Source organism: Penaeus vannamei, chromosome 10 (genome assembly GCF_042767895.1).
Source record: "Penaeus vannamei isolate JL-2024 chromosome 10, ASM4276789v1, whole genome shotgun sequence".
Classification (NCBI taxonomy): Eukaryota; Metazoa; Arthropoda; class Malacostraca; order Decapoda; family Penaeidae; genus Penaeus; species Penaeus vannamei.
This window is the reverse complement of record NC_091558.1, coordinates 20,630,592-20,648,743: the sequence shown is the minus strand read 5'-3', so window position 1 is coordinate 20,648,743 and position 18,152 is coordinate 20,630,592. Positions and strand designations below refer to the sequence as shown.

The following is an 18,152-nucleotide window of genomic DNA, read 5'->3' as shown; positions in this document are numbered from 1 at the left end:
CATATATACACATACATGTTACATAAATATGTATATTTATATATATATATATAATTTATTTATTTATTTATTTATTATACATACGTAAATATTTATGTAACATATACATATACATATTTATGTAACATGTATGTATGTATATATATATATATATATATATATATATATATATATATATATATATATATATATATATATATATATATGTATGTATGTATGTATTTGGGAAATACCATTTGATTTTCTCCGTGCATGTTTCCAAGGGCGTCTGGGAACCGGCTTCGCTCCTTCTGGACGTCCTGAGGAACAGAACAGTCCACGAGGACATCGAGGTGCGCCACATGGCAGCCCCTTTTCACATCACGTATTACATAGACTTCTTGCTCGCAAGACTGCCCGACCTCATGAAGCAGTGGGAGGTCGAGCCACACTTGAAACCCTCCGTCGTCGTCTTGGGTGAGTTGAGGAAGTAGTGGGCGGTTTCTATTTCTCTCTCATTATGAACTTTTTTTTTTTCCTTTTGTTTAAAGAAGGAAGCTGACAGAAGCGTTTATTTACACCACACAGTCCTAGGCTAAACAGGAGGCCCCAGAGTTACAGGGTCATGCCCCACCGGCATATGGACACGCCCTGGCTTTGTACCAACTCCTGTACCTAATGGGAGGTCTAAGGGAGGTGGGCCTTACCAGTTCCCCCCCCCCCCCCCCCCCAGATAACCCTTCGGCAACATCTTATATAATTTGAAATGCTGGGGGAGGGGAATTGCCCCTCCCATCTAGCAGGAGTGGGCTCCGTTGGGAGGGCAATTGCTGGGGCGCAGGATGGGAATGAGAGCTACTCGTCCCCCCTGTGTTCTGGCAGCCGCCAGCCGAGAGTGAAGCTTGTGGGGCAAGGCCCAAGGGAACTCTGCAGGTGGATGTTGGGTCCTGGAGCCTGCTGCCACCTTTTAAGGGGCAACGTTGGCGGGAGTGGCAGAGATGGGGATTTGGAACGTCTGTTCTTTGCGTCAGGAGGATTGGTCGCTTCTATTGTCGAGGGAACTTTGGAGGCTGAGTTGAGGTGGCTGCTCTCTCGGAGGTGAGAAGACCTGGCAGCGGCATAATCAGAGTTGGTGGCTACACCTATTACTGGTCGGGCTGCAGCGATGGTCACTATCTTCAGGGAGTAGCCATAGCCATCTCCAGCAGACCCCAGCCCTCGGTGGTAGGGGTTACTCCGGTCGATGAACGTATTGAGATTGAAGCTAGTATTTGGCTACATGTCTGTTATTGCTGTGTACGCTCCTACCGATGTTTTAATACTCGACGTGAAAGAGATGTTCTACGCCAAACTTGCATCTGTGTTGGACAGTTGTCCTAGACGAGATATTTGTATTTTTCTGGGTGACTTCAATGCAGTATCTGGCAGTGGTCGAGCTGGCTATGAGATTGTCAGTACCCATGGTTCGGGAGCTGATGCTGGCAGCGAGAATAGCCTCCTTTTCTGGGACTTTGCGAGGTCCCAGAAATTGAGGATTTCTGGCTCCTGGTACCAGCGCTCAGAGCCACATCGTTGAACATGGTACTGTGATGCGGGAAAAGCAGCCAAGGAGATCGACCACATACTCGTTAGCACTCGTTGGAGGATCCTCCAGAGCTTCAGGGTGTATAGCAGTGCCGAGTTCTGTGGTACTAACTGGGTCCACTTCAAAACTCCCTTGTAGTCCATTGACCACCTCAGGGTGTTTCATTGGCTAAGGAAGGGGGAGTGTGCCCGGTTGTTTACCGAAGCAATTTCTGGTCGTTTCACACCGCTCAACAATCTGACGAAACGCTTGAGGCAGCTCAAGAATCCATTGGTGAATGCCCAAGAGCATTTTATTTCACAGGATACACTGGAAGCCACAGACGCTTGTAGTATGGCTCATCTGACAGGGGATCAGGATTTGCACCATTGTCAGGTGTGCAGAACTGGGTCACTGTTGAGAATGGACAAGGAACAGTTTATTGGGAGTCTAGGGGAGAAGGCCGAAGACCATTTCTTAGTAAATGACCTTCGTCCTGCATACCAAATCCTAAGAAAACTGAACTCCAAGCCCACTTATCAGTGAGGATCCACCCTCCCTAACTGGTTAAAGGTCAATTTCCAAGCTAAAGAGTGGTAAAGCAGCTAACTGCGGCATCTCAGCTGAGCTGTTAAAGGGTGGTGATGAATCAGGAAGTATATCAGCAATCACTCTGAGAGATCCTGAGACTGAGAGGAATTCCAACAACTGAAAGTGCTATAAGGTGTGTGTATGGCCTGTCGAGCTTCCCGGGAGTGAGGCAAGGCTGGAAACTGGGCAGAGCTACTATTCAAAGTCATTTTGGGGCAACTCTGGGGAATATCAAGGTTACTGACCTTGATTTTGCTGATGCTGCTATTCTATCTGAGTCTTTTGAAACTTTAGTGGTGGGTCTGGATGCACTTAGTAATGAAGCGAAGCCCTTTGGGTCTAGAGGTCTCCTGGACCAAGACCAAGATCCAGGATTATGGGGACTTGTTAGGAGAACTTGCTCGGTCGGTACATACCTAAGTAGTGTGGTTCATAATTCAGTGCTGTCAGACCAGGAAATCAGATGGATTGGCCTGATAGAAGGGGTCCTGAACTCTCTCTATGAGGCCCTAATAATGCCAGTTTTGGTACTTGGTAGTAAAACCTGGACATAATCATGTGCCTTGGAGTTTCATCTTGTTGTAATTGGTTCTTGCACTGGATCATAGGGTACTGTTGGCGGGACCATGTGGCCAACCAACGGTTACACCGTGAGACTGGCACAGGATCTGCACAATCCGTGATCGCCAACTAAGGCTATACAGCCACCTGGCTCGCTTCCCACTGGATGATCCTACCTACCAAGTTGTCTCTGTACGAGACATCCCTGGGTGGAGGAGGCCTGCGGGACGACCTAGGACGACCAAACCTGTCGTGAGGGGTCGAGATGGGCTGATTCCCTGCCTGGTGGCTTGCCATGAGGGATCCTCAGAGGTGGAATGAAGGGTGGATGCGGTTATACGCCCCCGTCAGCGTTAGCTCTTAGATGATGTAGACTAAGCAGGGACGGGGTCTTAGAGGGGGTGCGGCTATTTTCTTGCTGTCTCCTTGGACCCGGATAAAGTGAGGTCCACAGGTCATCATCTACATGTATAACAATTAACACACAGAAATCATCTTTATGTTTGAAATGCGTAATGACATACTTCCCCTTAAGATCCAACATGAAATCTGTTCCGAAGTGCAGGTACCGGGTTGCACTGGATGCGCAAGGCGGGAACCACGTACGCAGAGTCGGGTCCTGATGCAGCCATGATGAACATCACCAAACACTTTCACGGACTGGTGCCTCATCTTTCCCGCCTGGCTAAATCCATGCCTATAATCTTTAAACTCCTTGACGATGTGCAGGTGAGGGAATTATTATTTTATTTAAACATAAGTAACTGGTAACCATAATATTGTGGAGATATTTATTACAGAGTCATAATCTCGTTAAAATTCATAATTTACACATAATTTAATATCAAATAATTATTTTATTTGTTGAGAAAATGAGAAACAAAACACATTCATGTAGACTATCAAAGACTTCAAGAATACACTCGGCACTCTCCACAGGCGTACTATCTCCCTGAGGAACCCGAGTACAGCGCAGAGCTCTACCGCCGGTACAACGACCTGTACCGAGAGAGCCTGAAGGACACTGGTGTCTTCGTGTGGGACAGCAACTTGCCTCTTTCCGAAGCCTACACTAGGGAGTGCTTCGTCACGGGCACTGTCACATTGGACTTCAGCTGGAAGTGTTTCGATCATATACACGCTGGCTATATAGCACAAGAACAGTTTGGAGATATGTTTTTCAATTTCATGTGCAACAAACATTTAAATCTACCAAGTGACTATTGTAAATAGTGTGGTTGTGTTTAGCGAATAGCAGAGAGAGAAGAACTCTCCATCTCTTTTTAGGGCTTGAGTCACTATTAAGTCACGTAGTCCTCTTGCCAATTACACATTATATTATTTTATGTGCGCCTTATATGAGGATGTAAGCCTAGGAGGGGGTGATGAGGGTGGGAGTGTTGTTACTTTACAGTATGTAAGCCAGTGACTTTGAATAGTTACATTTTTGTAATTTAAGTACTGCATATATTTTTAACTGTTATTATACTTAACTTTCATATGTAAAGTGTGAGCCCACACAGGGACTTCTTAGGATAAGGGTGACGATAACCTACGTTACCTCAGCCCTTTTGACATGTAATTTTTGTCTCAATAAACGTGTCAAGTAAAAAAATAAAATAAAATAAAACAAATAAATAATAATAATGATAATGAAAATATAATCATTTGTATTATTGTTTGTATTATCTACATTTTTATCATTATATTCAATTTTCTATTTATGTGTTCCGTTTTTATATGTGAATATTATGTTGATTTTTTTCTAGTCTCTTTTATATGGATACACACCTGTGCTTCCGGTACTGCTGCTTAAATATTTTTGCTGCTTCTCCCTCCACGGTTGGCGAGCCCCTGGTCTCACCGAAGCCGCTTGGCCCTCCGCTGCCACTGGAGTTTGTATAGTTCCAGGAAAACCACAGAAGAATGTTCAACTTCGATGAGACGAAAAAAAAATATTGTACATGGCGTAAGGAAAATCTGTAAAAGGATTCGATTTTTTATATATGAATAAATCCAGTTACAAAAAATATCCAATTCTTACGTGGTACATTTCACAAAAATTTCAGATAAGATTTATGAAAGCAGTAGAACAAAAAACTAAATTCTACTTAATTATTCAAAAGCTGCGCCAAATAGTAAATACAAAATACATGCAAAAATAATAATACAATACTAACTGATGGGTGAAAAGGAGAGCGGCTAACGCAATCCCTACATCAATGATGGTTAATGGTTAATGGTTAAAAGCAAAATAAATATGCTAGACATCTAAGGTCATATAGCACTATAGGAAAGTATAGTAAAGGGTGATGTCAGGTGATAGTTACTATGCGTCAACTATCTATAATGTTGAAAGGTTGAAGATGGGTAAGGGTTGATGAGGGAAAAGGTTATGGTGGTTTGGGTAAGGGAGTTGGATCAAGTGAAGGATATTTATCCGTCTGAGGAAGGAGAACAGGTTGTCAAGGCAGAAGCTGTGGGATTCTGTAAGGATGTCTGATATGTTGGAAGGTCGGTGAGGGGAGGATAGGTGTGGAAAAGAAGAGGTAGGTGCTGTATTAAAGCGTGGACAGGACAACAGAATGTGTGGAACTGAAAGAGGGACATTACGTAGAGGACATAGGGGCGGGTCAGAGCGTGAAATTAGATAGGCGAGTGTGGCAAATACGTAAGCGTGCAAGGGCGTCTCCCAACGCCTGTTCCTGTGAAATGGAGCTGACCCTTCCCATCGCTGTTGCAATATCCTTTCATTCTATTGCCTTTCATTCTCTCTTGTCTCGATAGAAATACAGATGCGTATAATAGCACATATATATTGTGTGTGTATTACAGTATGTAATTTATTATTGAGGAGGCTTGACGAGAAAGATTGCCATCGGGTATACAAGAATGTTTTAAAGTGGGGGTAATAATCCGTAGCTGGAATATGTGATAAGCGTAGTTGAGGTGATGTGCACATTGCGGCATAGCGTGCAAGAGTATCTGCCTGTTCATTGCCAGGGTTTCCAATATGGCTGGGTACCCAGCAAAATCTGACAGATTTGTGACGTGTGGATAGATAGAACAACCAGTTCTGGATCTTACAGACAAGGGGATTGGTCGAGTGAATAGACTTTATGAGAGTTAAAGATTTACGGGTCAGTAAAAATAGTGAAAGAGGAAGGGGGGATGATTATATGCGTCTTAAGGCAAAAAGGAGTGCATAGTTCTGTAGTAAGGACATAGATTCAGGAGGGGGGTGTATTTGAAAGTGCGATTTTGGAAGGTTACTGCGAATCCAACTCCTGAGATGGATTTGGAACCGTCAGTGTAAACATGAATATTAGAGGAATGAATGGAGACATGGTCAAGGAAATGAATGAGAAGGATAGAGGGGGGAATATCTGAGAAGGAAAATTTCCTGGCGTCCATATGTGGTTGACAATAGTTAAAAGGAAGGATAGAGAGGAAGATGGGAGGTGTCGGAGCATACGATAGTGAATACCATCAGGGCCTTCATGAGTGTTGCGGCACGACTGTAATACAGCGTTGAGTTCAGAAGAAGGAAAAGGAGCATTATAGGACTCATCAGAGGATAGGGTGAAGGTAAAAGGGATGCGTTCCTTGATGGCTTTCATGGAAGAAAAGTGTGGGGAAAGGTGAGAGCCACTACTGGCCTGGCTGAAATAGTTGCCCAGTTCACTAGCTACTTCGACAGGCTCAGAGATGAGAGTATCTCGAATATGGAGGACAGGTGCAGGATAGGGGGGAATGTTCGCCTGATAATTTATGGATCTGTCGCCAAACAACTGAAATAGATGTAGATGTAATTGAGGAAACATAATTTTGCCAGCTATTTGTTTTACTGTTTCTGATTGTACAGCAGAGATGGGCGGATGCTCATTTAAAGGAGATAAGGGCTGATGGTTGGTGAGGGGTGCCTCGTTTGTAGCGATTGCTGTTCCATGCTGCTCGTTTTAAGTGAAGTGCTTTGGTGCAATCAGAATTCCACCATGGAACACATTTAGAGGTATAAGGTCTTGAAGTTCGAGGAATGGCTGTATAGGCAGCTCTTAGGATCGTGGTTGTAAAACATTGTAGCATATCTGAAATGAGCGGTAAGGGGGGTGGAGGGATAGGTATCGTAGAGAGTGAAGTGAAAGTACGCCAGTCAGCTCTATCAAAGCATCAGCGTGGAGGATTAGGAAGTGATACATATGAAGTAGGAGAAAGGAGTACTGGGAAGTGGTCTAGAACTGACCAATGGAAATCTAAATGAAGAGTAGGGGAGTATAAAGAGAGGTCAAGGCATGAAAAGGATTGCGTATGCATGTCAAAGTTTGTGGGGCGATCTAAATTCAGAATAGGTTATTTGTGAAGCGTTCTAGAGAGCGGCCTCGGGAGTTGGTGGTAGAGTCGCCCCACAGAGTGTGGCGGCAGTTGAAATCACCAGCTACGAGTTGGAGTTGGGAAATTTCAGAGTTTCAAAGCGCAACAAAGTCAATGGGATTGGATGGGAAGAAGTAGACTGAAATTACTGTGATCCAGCGGCGAAGAAAGATGCGAATAGCTGTGCACGGGACAGTAGTTTGTATGGGAGGTATGACATAAGGTGTTTTATGATGGATAAGTATAGACGAGACATAAAGGGAGTGTGGGGAAGAGATAAAATGGTAATTGGAAATTAGAATAGGAGGATGTGTGAGGAAAGTCTCTTGGAGGCAGATAATAGATGGAATATAAAAAGCAAGGATATGACGTAGGTCTGGTCTGTGAAAATGGAAACCGCGAATATTCCAATGTAGGAGAGCTACATCTTATTTTATGAGTGAAAGCGTCAGTACGCATTGGGGAATCTGGGGGGGAAGGAACTAGGGGGTATAAAGGAGGGGTATCAGGAGGTAGGGAATCTGGGGAAGGGCATTGTTGTTACATGAGTGATTCCCGTGTGTATCCGGGAGGGAGTGAAAAGGATAGAGGGGATGGATGGAGGGAGAATGTGCGTATAGTTGGGGTTGAAGGGGGTGGGTTGTGTTGGGAGGGAGTAAGAGGAAGTGGTGTGGGGGAGTATTAGTGGTAGGAGGATGGATATCGGAAGGATGGATAGTTGGAGTTGAAGGAGGGGTGTTGTCTTGGGAGGGATTAGTAGGAAGGGGTGTTGGGGTGCTATGAGTAAGAGGGGGATGGATATCAGGAGGATGGGCATCAGGTGGATGGGTATCGGGAGGATGGATATCAGTGGTGGACGGTGTTGAGAGGGAGTAGGAGCTGTGGTTGAGATTGGGGTGTCTGGATTTAGATTGGCAAAAGAATTGGTCTGAGGAAGGTAGAATGTAGAAGTGGAAAAGGGGACATCTTGGGGTGGAGGGGGAGGGGCTGAGCGAACGATGTTACTAGAGTATGGAGTATGAGAGAAACCTTGTCAACGTGCTTTCTGTCTGGCTTCACGTAAAGTGAGACCATTTTTGTATCTGAGAGTTGCTACCTCAGATTCAAAATACATTATAGGGAGCGCCGCAGTTAGCACATGTACGTGTTTGTGCTGAGCTGTTTGATCGGTTATGACCAGGTGGGCACATATGGGGCATCGGTCTGTGGAACAGCAGTGTTTGGCAGGATGTCCAAAGCGCCAACAGTTTTGACATTGACGGGGAGGGGGTTGATATGGTCGAACAGGGAGTGATTGGCCACCAATGTAGATACATAAGGGAAGGGCATGTGTACGGAAAGTAATTTGGGTAATGTTGGTCATATTCTTTCGTTGACCTCTAGGAGGAATGGTGTAGCATTGTACTGATTTCACATCTTGGTATTTGAGGCATCCTAATAGTCTGACCAATCTTTGGTATCGACTGGGCAGTTTACTGGGGAGAGAGAGAGAGTTCCGGTACAAGTATTAAGGGTTGGATGAGGTTCTGCAGGAATGGGATTGCCAGAATGATCAGTTAAATTTGATAGTCCCATAGATTCAGTTTCTGATCTGACTGTTACAAGACGGGAGCGATCGCGTCGTATAGAAAGGGACTCTGCCCACTTGTTTTTGGAGGCATTGTTGAAGGAGAAGAGCGTTGCCTGAGTAAGGAGCTGTAGAAGGGATCACGGAAAATCGGTCCTATTTAGCTGGGCTAAACAGAGTATTTAAGATATCTGTAGGGTTGGTGGTGGTGGATGGTCGGGGACGTGTGGAGCAGGGAGTATTACGGAGTGATGGAGAATTAGGCTGTAAGGTAGTAATAAGGAGGGATGGGGTGCTTGATGAAGGTTGTGAGGGTAGAGTTGATGAATTTGAGGAAGTTGGGAGGGTAGGAATGTCTTCTGGAGATTGAATCTGCTTGGGTGGGTAATGCACTAGTAGGCATTGAGGAGTGGGTAGTATTTTCAGTGCTCGGAGTCGTGGTCAAAGGAGAGCCTGGGGTGGGGCTATTTGATAAAGGGGCAAGCCTCATTGCCCCCAATAAGGGGATTACATATTCATTACTGGTCATGGGGAACCTTGATTATATAAAACGGCATAAACGGTCCACCCTCATGCACGTGAGGGCAAGGGCTAGACAATTAAATCGGGAGTACCGTGCCCATAGTTCCCGCAGGCCGTTCAGGACTGGCACAAGGTCAGCCTTTCATCCTTTCAGCACGGCTCTTACACCTTAGGAAGTAGATAGTAGGAGGAGTTGGAGAAAGGACGGAAACAAAAAGCTGGAGGGGGAAAAGACCATGCAAAATTAGTTGAGTCGAAGGCTGAGGCCCTAGGCAGGGGAGATCCCTGTATTGGGTCTCAGTCTTCGTCTCCTCAGCCCCCCCACGACAACAACGGGCAAGGGATTAGGCGGGGGGGGGGGGGGGTACATCATTGATTCAAAACCCATCCCCCGAGAACAGTTTTGAAAGTATTGTCATCAAAATCACATATACAGAATACTATGTCAAAATTCTATGTCAATTGTGTAAGTCAGGTCTGAATAAGGTATCCAGAGTACTGTCAGTTTTATAAAGTCGTTATTAAGTCGTGCAAAGCACAAGCACCCCCCACCCCCACCCCATGAGAGAAAGAATGAGAGAGAAATCAAGAGAGAGAGAGAAAAATCAATAGAGAGAGAGAGAGAAATCAAGAGAGAGAGAGGGGGAGGAGAAAGATAAAGAAAGCTTACCTTCCAACCATTGTTATTGTTGGTCGCTGATGAGCTGTGGAGGAGGGGGATAGGATAAAGAGGGTAAGTGGGAGAGCAGGGGAATGAGTAAGGGTAAGGGAATTGGTGGAGGGATTTCGTCATTTTTTCACCAGATCAAAGCTCAAGACATGACCAGTCCTATCATTTATACATTATATTCAATATGCGGCCTTAAACAACAACCAACACGTCCTTATATGACTATTAATATGACAGCAAACCGAGAATTTTGTACCTACTGGGGTTCGTCCTAAGAAAAGAGTTAAGCATTTCTTTAGGGACTAAAGGCTGGTGAAACAAGCGGTGACTTTCAATTCCATGTATACTTGATGTATGTTGATATCATCCTTTTGTAAAGGACTGGCTGCCCCCCCCCACCCCAATATCATGCCAGTTGTTGTCGTGGGGATGGGGGAGGGCTTAGGAGACGAGGGTTGATGCCCAATGTGGAGTATGCTCCCCGTCTTGGACCTCAGCCCTCGCCTCAAATTATTTTGAATGGTCTTTTCTTCTCCACCTTTCCTTTTTCTTCTCTCCATCTCCTTTCCACATCCTACTGTGAAAGCCATGCTGAAAGGATGAAAGCCTGGCTTTGTCACTCCTGAATGGCCTTCGTACTCCGTTTGCTAGTTCCTCTCTACCTTTTTCACTACCATTCTAACTTACAGCGCTCTACAACCTTTGCCATCTCATATTGTCCGAATCGTTAACTCATTTTTAATCTTTTGTCGCAATACTTTGTCATAATGCTGTAAGACCTTCCCTCGAGAGCTTCACCCCATTGGTTGAATAGACTTATTTGACGTGTAGTTTTCCTATTGTCCTGGAGCAACTTATCTGCCGGTTTCATGGTGTGTCAGATGTAGATTAGTCTGGGAAGAGATTGTGTCAGATGTGGATTAACCCGAGAAGTAAGTGTTGTGCTGAAATAATTGAAATCACGTTTCATCATTTTTTTCCTTATTTCTTTTTCTTTCTTTCTATGTGTAACTTCTTGTAAGAATACCCAATTTCTGTATATCATGTCAATTATGTTTCTGTATTATCTTTGTAGTGGTTTATAACATGTTTTACTCCCTCAATATACAGTAGCTGACCTTCATATCATGATAATACCTCCATGATTTTCTTACAGGGGCCAATCAAATCATATGAAATATAGCACTTAAATCTTTCACATTCCATTGATAAATTTTGGATTTGCAGATCAAGAGAATGAAGACATGAATGATAATAAAAATGGAATAGTAATAACTATATTTCAAGTAAGTGGGGGGAAAAATGTATAATATGAATGAAGTTGCAAACAGATATTTCACATTAAGTTAATATTTTGGCTTCATTCTGTATGTCTCCTAGTTCAGAAAATAAAAATTACATCCTGAATTCCTTTAGCTTGATTATTATTCAGGTGAGATTTTATAGAGATTGATGCCTTAACTTGCTTTCCTTCTGGTAGTTACATATTACATAAAATTGCTTTCCTTCTACATATTACGTATAATGCGATTTTCATTTTCAGATATGCCATTAATTATTTTTGTATTTATTTTTTGTGAAAAAACTTTGATTACAATATATAAACCATTTTAGAAGCTATTATTTTATTTAACCATGGCTGTTCTCAGCTATAATATCAAAACAAATGATACTACATCCCTGTCTCTCATTTGGTCATGTAAGCCATCAAGAGCTCTCCAAGCAAAAGGCCTAGAACAAACTTTCACGTAAATAAAAAAAGACAACAATAACTACCGTGAAACTAAATGCAATAAGTTGACCATACAAATGCAATTGTTGAATATGGTCTTAATAGGACATAAAATAGAGATTTACAAGAGAGCATAATTTATTTATGAAAATGTTAGCGGCAAATACAGTCGGTCTTCCTAACAGCATTTTCCACCGGGTGCAAGGTGATAGCCAGTGGACAGTACCTTTGCTTATAGAAACCTACACTGAAAACTCAACCAAGGAAAATACACTTGTAAAACAATGCCAAAAAAAGATTACTCTCTCTCCTGACTTACATACGCAAAAGTTCATTAGATATGATACAAACTACACATTATGCAATATTGGCCAGATAGTCCTGGACCTCAGCTGGTGTCAGTCTTCGGAAACCCTGAGAGTTGCAGATGCCGATTTCAATGTTGTCACTGCTCATCTGTCCCTCAAAGCTTTCCTTCAGGGTAAGAATGGCAGTGTGGACAGCATCATCCAACTCCAAGTCTTCATTGTATCTGAAGCAGAGAGACTCATTTATAACAACAGTATGGGATCTTCAAGCTAATTGATGTTGTATGGTCTATATCACAATTCACTGTTACTACAGATGTGCAGCACCATTAACTTCTTATTCAATTTTCAACATCCTGATAAATCAAAGAAAAAAGTAAAGAGCACACATCCAAGAGAAAAGAAAAAGAAAGAAAGACAGAAAAAGAATTTTTTTTTTTTTTTTTTTTTTTTTTTTTTTTTTTTTTACCTTTTCTCAAGGAATGTTTTCCCATTAATGAAGTTCTTGCCCATGGCTGTGGCTTTCCAGGGGAAGTAAGCCCCCGAGGGATCGCACTGGAACAAGTATGGCCGATCTAGATCCCAGCCACATATGAGCAGGCTCACACCAAACGGCCGCACACCGCTGTAAAGGTATTTAATGTACATATTATATTACTCCTATTCTGATGAAACAGTCACTTTAATAAGATGGCCTTCATTATCTACTATTAAAGATTTCATATAATGCATCAACATTGTCTTTTGATATTTCAACTAATATTTGAAGTGGATAAAATGTAAAAACTTATATAATTAACCCATCCGTCCCGGGTGTCACATATATGAGACACAAGGAAAAAATAAACAGTTTCGGGCTGCCCGCCAGTGCGATGCTGTCTCGGAGCCGTGCTCCGCGGCAAAAGCGGCGGGCGGCCAGGCGGGCGGACAGACTCCGGGGAAGCTCCGCCCGCCGATTTTGTAGCTTCCCGGATTTTTTTAATTTTGGCTACAAAATGTACCCCGGCGTGGGTGGGTTAATAAAAAAACTATATAATTAATTTAAAAACTATATAATTATAAATGTATTATTATATTAGGAAAGAAAAGAGAGAGAGAGAGAGAAAAAATCTAAATTGGAAAAAAAGTAACATGAAATAGCTATCATCATACTTTGTTTATTCTTTTTAGTCTTTTTTATATGCTCATATAGTTCCACTTTCCCAGAACAATGGTTCATCAAACATGCATTCTAGCTACAAGTCACCCCCACTTCCAGTATTGTTGCAAGTTCCAAGAAACCTATTTCAAGTTATATAACATTCAATAAAAACCATACATTTTAAAAGGTAGTTCAGGTATGGGACCCAACTTTTTCTTTCCTTTCTTTCTGGCCGGGTTATTCACGTAACTTATTACATATACTTGTACATTCAGTGAACATACAGTAGCTAAACTACAACAGAAAATGCTTACCCTGACTGTGTGTACTCCTGCATGATTGCTGCCAGACGTTGTACTAACTGTGGGGTGGGGATGGGTTCTAAGTATGTGCGGTAGTACTGCTGAGCAACTTTCCTTGCTTGACGAACCAGGAGCCTGTAGTCAGGGCCCATACCTAGAAAAAAGCACATTATAACTTTGAATTTTGTAGTGGTAAACATAATGTGATGTATTTGCTAAGAAAAGGAAGGAATATATAAATAAATAAATAAGAAAAATACAGATGAATGTAAGGTATCCATTATTACCATACCCAGGAATAATCATTCTGTCATGTTCATCTAGATCAAGGGTTTGTATCTGGGGTCCATGGATGTGTTTCAGGGGGTTCAATGAGGTTCTGAAGAAACTCAGGATTACTTTTTGCTTACAAAGGATTTTTCTATTACTATTAGTATTATCATTTTCTAATATATTATTTACTTTAAAGTATAATAATACTATGTGTATCTCATATTTAAGTGACAATCAAATCTCAATAAATACATTATACTCATTGCATTCATCAAATCTCAATAAATACATTATACTCATTGCATTCAAAGTTTATGTGAAAATTTCTGGGGAAGGGGATCAATAGCTTTTGTCTGATTTGTCAAGCTGATAGATCTGGTTGTCATGGAAATCACAGAGGCGAAAATATGGGCAGTGGGTTACGTTAGTAGCCAACATCCCGGGCGTGCAGCGCGCAAGCATCCATGAACAGTGACAAGACTTTGCTCTGCCCCTTTGCAAAATTATTATTGTTATTATAATGATTATTATCATTTTTTTTTTTTTTTTTTTTTTTAGATATTAGCCATTTTGCCATTTTCCAATGTCAATACTAGTCTCTTGATTTGCTTTATCCAGATGGTAATAGCCTATTTTCCTTGCTTAGACTCTATATCATCTCTCTATCTAGTAAAAAAACTAAGTGAAAGAGTTATTTGCGTCATATACCTTATTTTTCCGTAATTTTTAATTTTTCGCAATACAACCTGCACCACTGGTCACAGCGGCCAGGAATATGACACGCAGCATGGAAATGGTGTACTCCCTGGAGCCACCCCTCTTCCAGTTATTGCTTATGCACATCACATTCGACATTTGTTTATTAATGGGATTAATGCCAAAACCCCCTTCTATGCACCAAATAAGTCAAATTACACCCCAAGAGATTCGTGCACTGATAAACTATACATACAGCATTGCACATTCAAGGGAGCAGAGCATTTAATTTCACATTTCCAGTATGATTAGGTACTGCAAAGGAAAGGGCACCCACAAAAGCTTTTGGCAAATATAATTTGCAAAATCAGTAAAAAAAAAAAAACTGTAAAATTTAAAGTGAAAGTCTTCCTAGAAATTAAATTATTCACAATGTTTTTTCTCTCTTTTAGCATGAGTTCCAAGAGCTTCAACATCTTATTCTCTTATATTAAATATAATTAATCATTATGGATGATTCTCACCATACTGAAAAAATCCATTACCAGGATGTTTATGGATCAGTTCTTAATACCTGGAGGTCAGAGAACAAACAAACATGACCATGTTGGAGACCATCTCAAAAATACGCTTTTCACAAGCTCGTCATTTTTTTCTTTTTTACACAGTACAGAACTATATTCAATTTATACACATTAGTTGACCAAATCATCCCATAATCAAACTTGACCAAGTCTTTTCCCATCTGGTGTCTGCCAAATGGTGCACCAGTATGTATGAACCTGGCCTGTTCTATTTGTTTTGATAAATATTCATTTGTGTGTTCACCCAAAAATTTAAGAATATCACCTATTAACCCTCTTGATCTGGAAGACATGACCATCACATGAAAAAATTTGGCTCGAGGGGTGGGTGACATGAACATGCTCTCATGGGCCATGGGTTGGGTGACACAAATATGTTGTCTGGAGCAAAGGCCAGGGTGATGGAAAATATTTACCACCAGTGCACAAACATCTTTGAGGGTGATTTGATTCATTTGGGGTTTGAAAAAGGGACTTCTGTATTATTCCCATTGAGCAATGAGTATGGAATGTAATATCCATGAGCCATAGCTGGAAGAACACTGGTTCCAGTGAGGACACCATTTCCATATTCAGCATCCTATTCCTGGCTGCTGTGACCAGTAGTGCAAGTTGTATTAATGAAAATTGAATACTGAAGAGGGGAAAAAAAAAGAAAGAAAGAAAGAAAAAAATCACTGAATTATTTACTCCTTACAGATATGATTGAGAGTCAGAGCAAGGAAAACTTCAATTACCATCTAGATAAAGTAAAACAAAAGAAATATGGATATTGGAATATGACAAAAAAGCTGAAAACACTTCACAACATAGCAAAGAGGAGGCATAGAGTCTTGCCACCGTACATGAGTGTTCTCAAGTGCCTGGCCTGTACACCACACACCCGGCAGGGCAGCCACTTACATAAGCTTAATACCCATAATTTGGTCTATGTGACTCCTGTGAAGCAACTGGATTCAAGCAGTTCCACAGTATTTGTAAGGTACTCATCACTGCATTTTTGCTACTGTAGCACCAGCTGAAAATATTCTGGATACAAAACCCGTAAAATAACCCAATAAAGACAAGGAATATGGAACAACATTCATCTCCTTCATTCTGATAATTGGGGTTCCATGCTATCCGACTCACCACTGTAAACCATGCCAATGTGGTCTGTGATCATCTCCACCTTGATGATGGAATGTTCCTCCACCAAGATGGACTTGTGCTTCTTCTCTGTGGCGAGAACAACTCCATCCTTTGCTTTGATGCCCACGGCCGGTGCTCCTGCTGCTACGGCTGCCAAGGCATATTCTATCTGCACCAGCTTCCCAGATGGGCTGCAATATATAACACTGGGTCAATTTACTGTCTTCATGATTTTATGCAATTATGTAATAACTTTTTTTTGCTGTAAAATATCCCTATTCTTCTCTGTAAATGAGTATTTTTTTCTTATAGTTTTGAAAGCCTTTATTCATGGCCATAACACACTAAAGTGGAGACACTTTTTTTCTCCTGAATATACCCTGTTGAAACTACCACCTATTACAGTATCTCCCTCTTTATAAGTAGATAAGACCTTTAACAATCTTTCAGTCTCTCTCTCTCTCTCTACCATCGCGAGCGCATGCATGCAAGCGCGCGCGCACACACACACATATATATACATTTCACTCTTCTTGAGAGGAAGATAATTTTGATTGATAAAGAAATTAACATATACCCTCCATGGATGTGGATGAACAGAGGATGGCTGTGTGTGCATTGCTGTGCTGCTCTTAGTATGAAAGGGTTGGCACACGAAGATGGGGAGGGGGGAACAGATTTGTGTGGGACTGAGGGGGTGGACTGGGTGAATGAAACCTGGGGTCAGTCAAACACAGCCTCAGACATGGCCCAGCACCAATGGGGTAAAATAAATGGCAATCATGTACAAAAACTAAAATGAGGGCAATTATTTAGAACAGGACCATGCTATGACAGGAAAACTGAGGAAATGACCTTAAAGAATAACATCATGTCAGCTGTCATTCAAAAGCACAGAGACCACAGTATGAATTAAGAGTCACAGAGGGTATAACATATAATAAGTGGATGTGAGCATCTCTGCACTTCTTACACTTTACAGGTAATATTTGTTAATTGGTTTATTCATCTTTATGTCTTATTAGAAGTTAACAGCTTATTTCATTTTCCTTTATCTATTCAATTTCAAGATTTACTAAAGTTTAGAACAAAATTAGAAAAATTCAGGTAGAGATCATAAAGAAAGCAACACTATTTTACGTGAAAGATTTGCACTTCCCTCTACGGCATAGGGATTTATCTTTATGGTATGAATGCATTAACCTAGTAACGCTGGTATATACTGAAGCTGAAAATACAAGTTTCCGGGTGGCTACAAAATCGGCGCACGGGGCTGGCCCAGACTCTGCCCATGCGCTGGCCATGACCTGCTGCTGAGTCGGAGTGCAAGCCCGAATACAGCATCACACTGGTGGGATGCCCGGCATTTTTTTTTTCCGGGTGTCTCATATATGGACACCTGGCATAAATGGGTTAAGATAGGGTAAATTGAAGATGATTATCATATAGAGGGCAAAAAGTTGCAGTCACTGGTACAAGAAATAATCTGCAGACACGAATGACAACACCACAAATAAAGGAAAAAGATTGTGGAAAATGCAGCTCATTGCTCAAAGTTGAAGTCCACATGGTGCTCTTCATTTTCAGCTCTATCTCGCTGTGCAATATGTAATGTTTGCCACAAGGTGTTGGGGTTGGAGCCCCCTATCATACCCTTCCCTCGGACAGTACCCACTCATGGTGACATGGAGTTGAGGACTTCTCTCCATATTGTAAAGAATTACTAGCAAAGGCAAACAAAACTTCAAAATGTATACTCTAGCACAATGGTTCCCAACTTTTTCATTTTGTTGCCTCGGACCAATATAAAATAATTTCCATGGCCCCATTCAGTGAGGCATCTTTTTAGACTCAGTTATTACTAGTTTTGAAAAGTGTAATAGAGTCAATTGCTAAAGGACAAGGACACTTTATGCAAAGATTCCAGGTTAATGATATGTAATTGATGATCATAAGTACTATAGGTGAGATAAAATTCAGGTTAATTATCAACTATAGCGACACAGAGATAGAGGGAAATGGACACCACCATCTTATAGATAAGAAATATAGTCATAAACAACACAAGTATAGTTGCTGTGGTCTTATATTTACCATGAAATGACTAGAATATCTGCTGCATATTACCGCTTAGAAATGAAGCCAAGTTCTTAATGTCTG

At 41.6% G+C, this 18,152-nt stretch overlaps 2 protein-coding genes across 2 annotated transcripts in view; one reads left to right on the top strand and one right to left on the bottom strand.

Annotated features, from left to right (window-relative positions):
* Positions 1–259: 259 nt before the first annotated feature.
* LOC138862991 (uncharacterized) lies at positions 260–5,092 on the top strand. Its single transcript, XM_070126441.1, has 3 exons — positions 260–456; positions 3,261–3,424; positions 3,635–5,092. Exons 1-3 carry the CDS (start codon positions 342–344, stop codon positions 3,926–3,928), a joined length of 573 nt encoding a protein of 190 aa, XP_069982542.1. The 5' UTR covers positions 260–341; the 3' UTR covers positions 3,929–5,092.
* A 6,585-nt stretch (positions 5,093–11,677) lies between these two features.
* The window catches only part of Prosalpha2 (proteasome alpha2 subunit), a 7,453-nt gene continuing 978 nt past the window's right edge, over positions 11,678–18,152 (bottom strand). Inside the window, exons 2-5 of the mRNA XM_027361742.2 lie at positions 15,993–16,183; positions 13,321–13,462; positions 12,335–12,490; positions 11,678–12,089 (exon numbers count right to left, since the gene is read on the bottom strand). Of these exons, the coding sequence (XP_027217543.1) occupies positions 11,915–12,089; positions 12,335–12,490; positions 13,321–13,462; positions 15,993–16,183 (664 nt within the window). The 3' untranslated portion in view covers positions 11,678–11,914. The remainder of the gene's footprint in view (positions 12,090–12,334; positions 12,491–13,320; positions 13,463–15,992; positions 16,184–18,152) is intronic.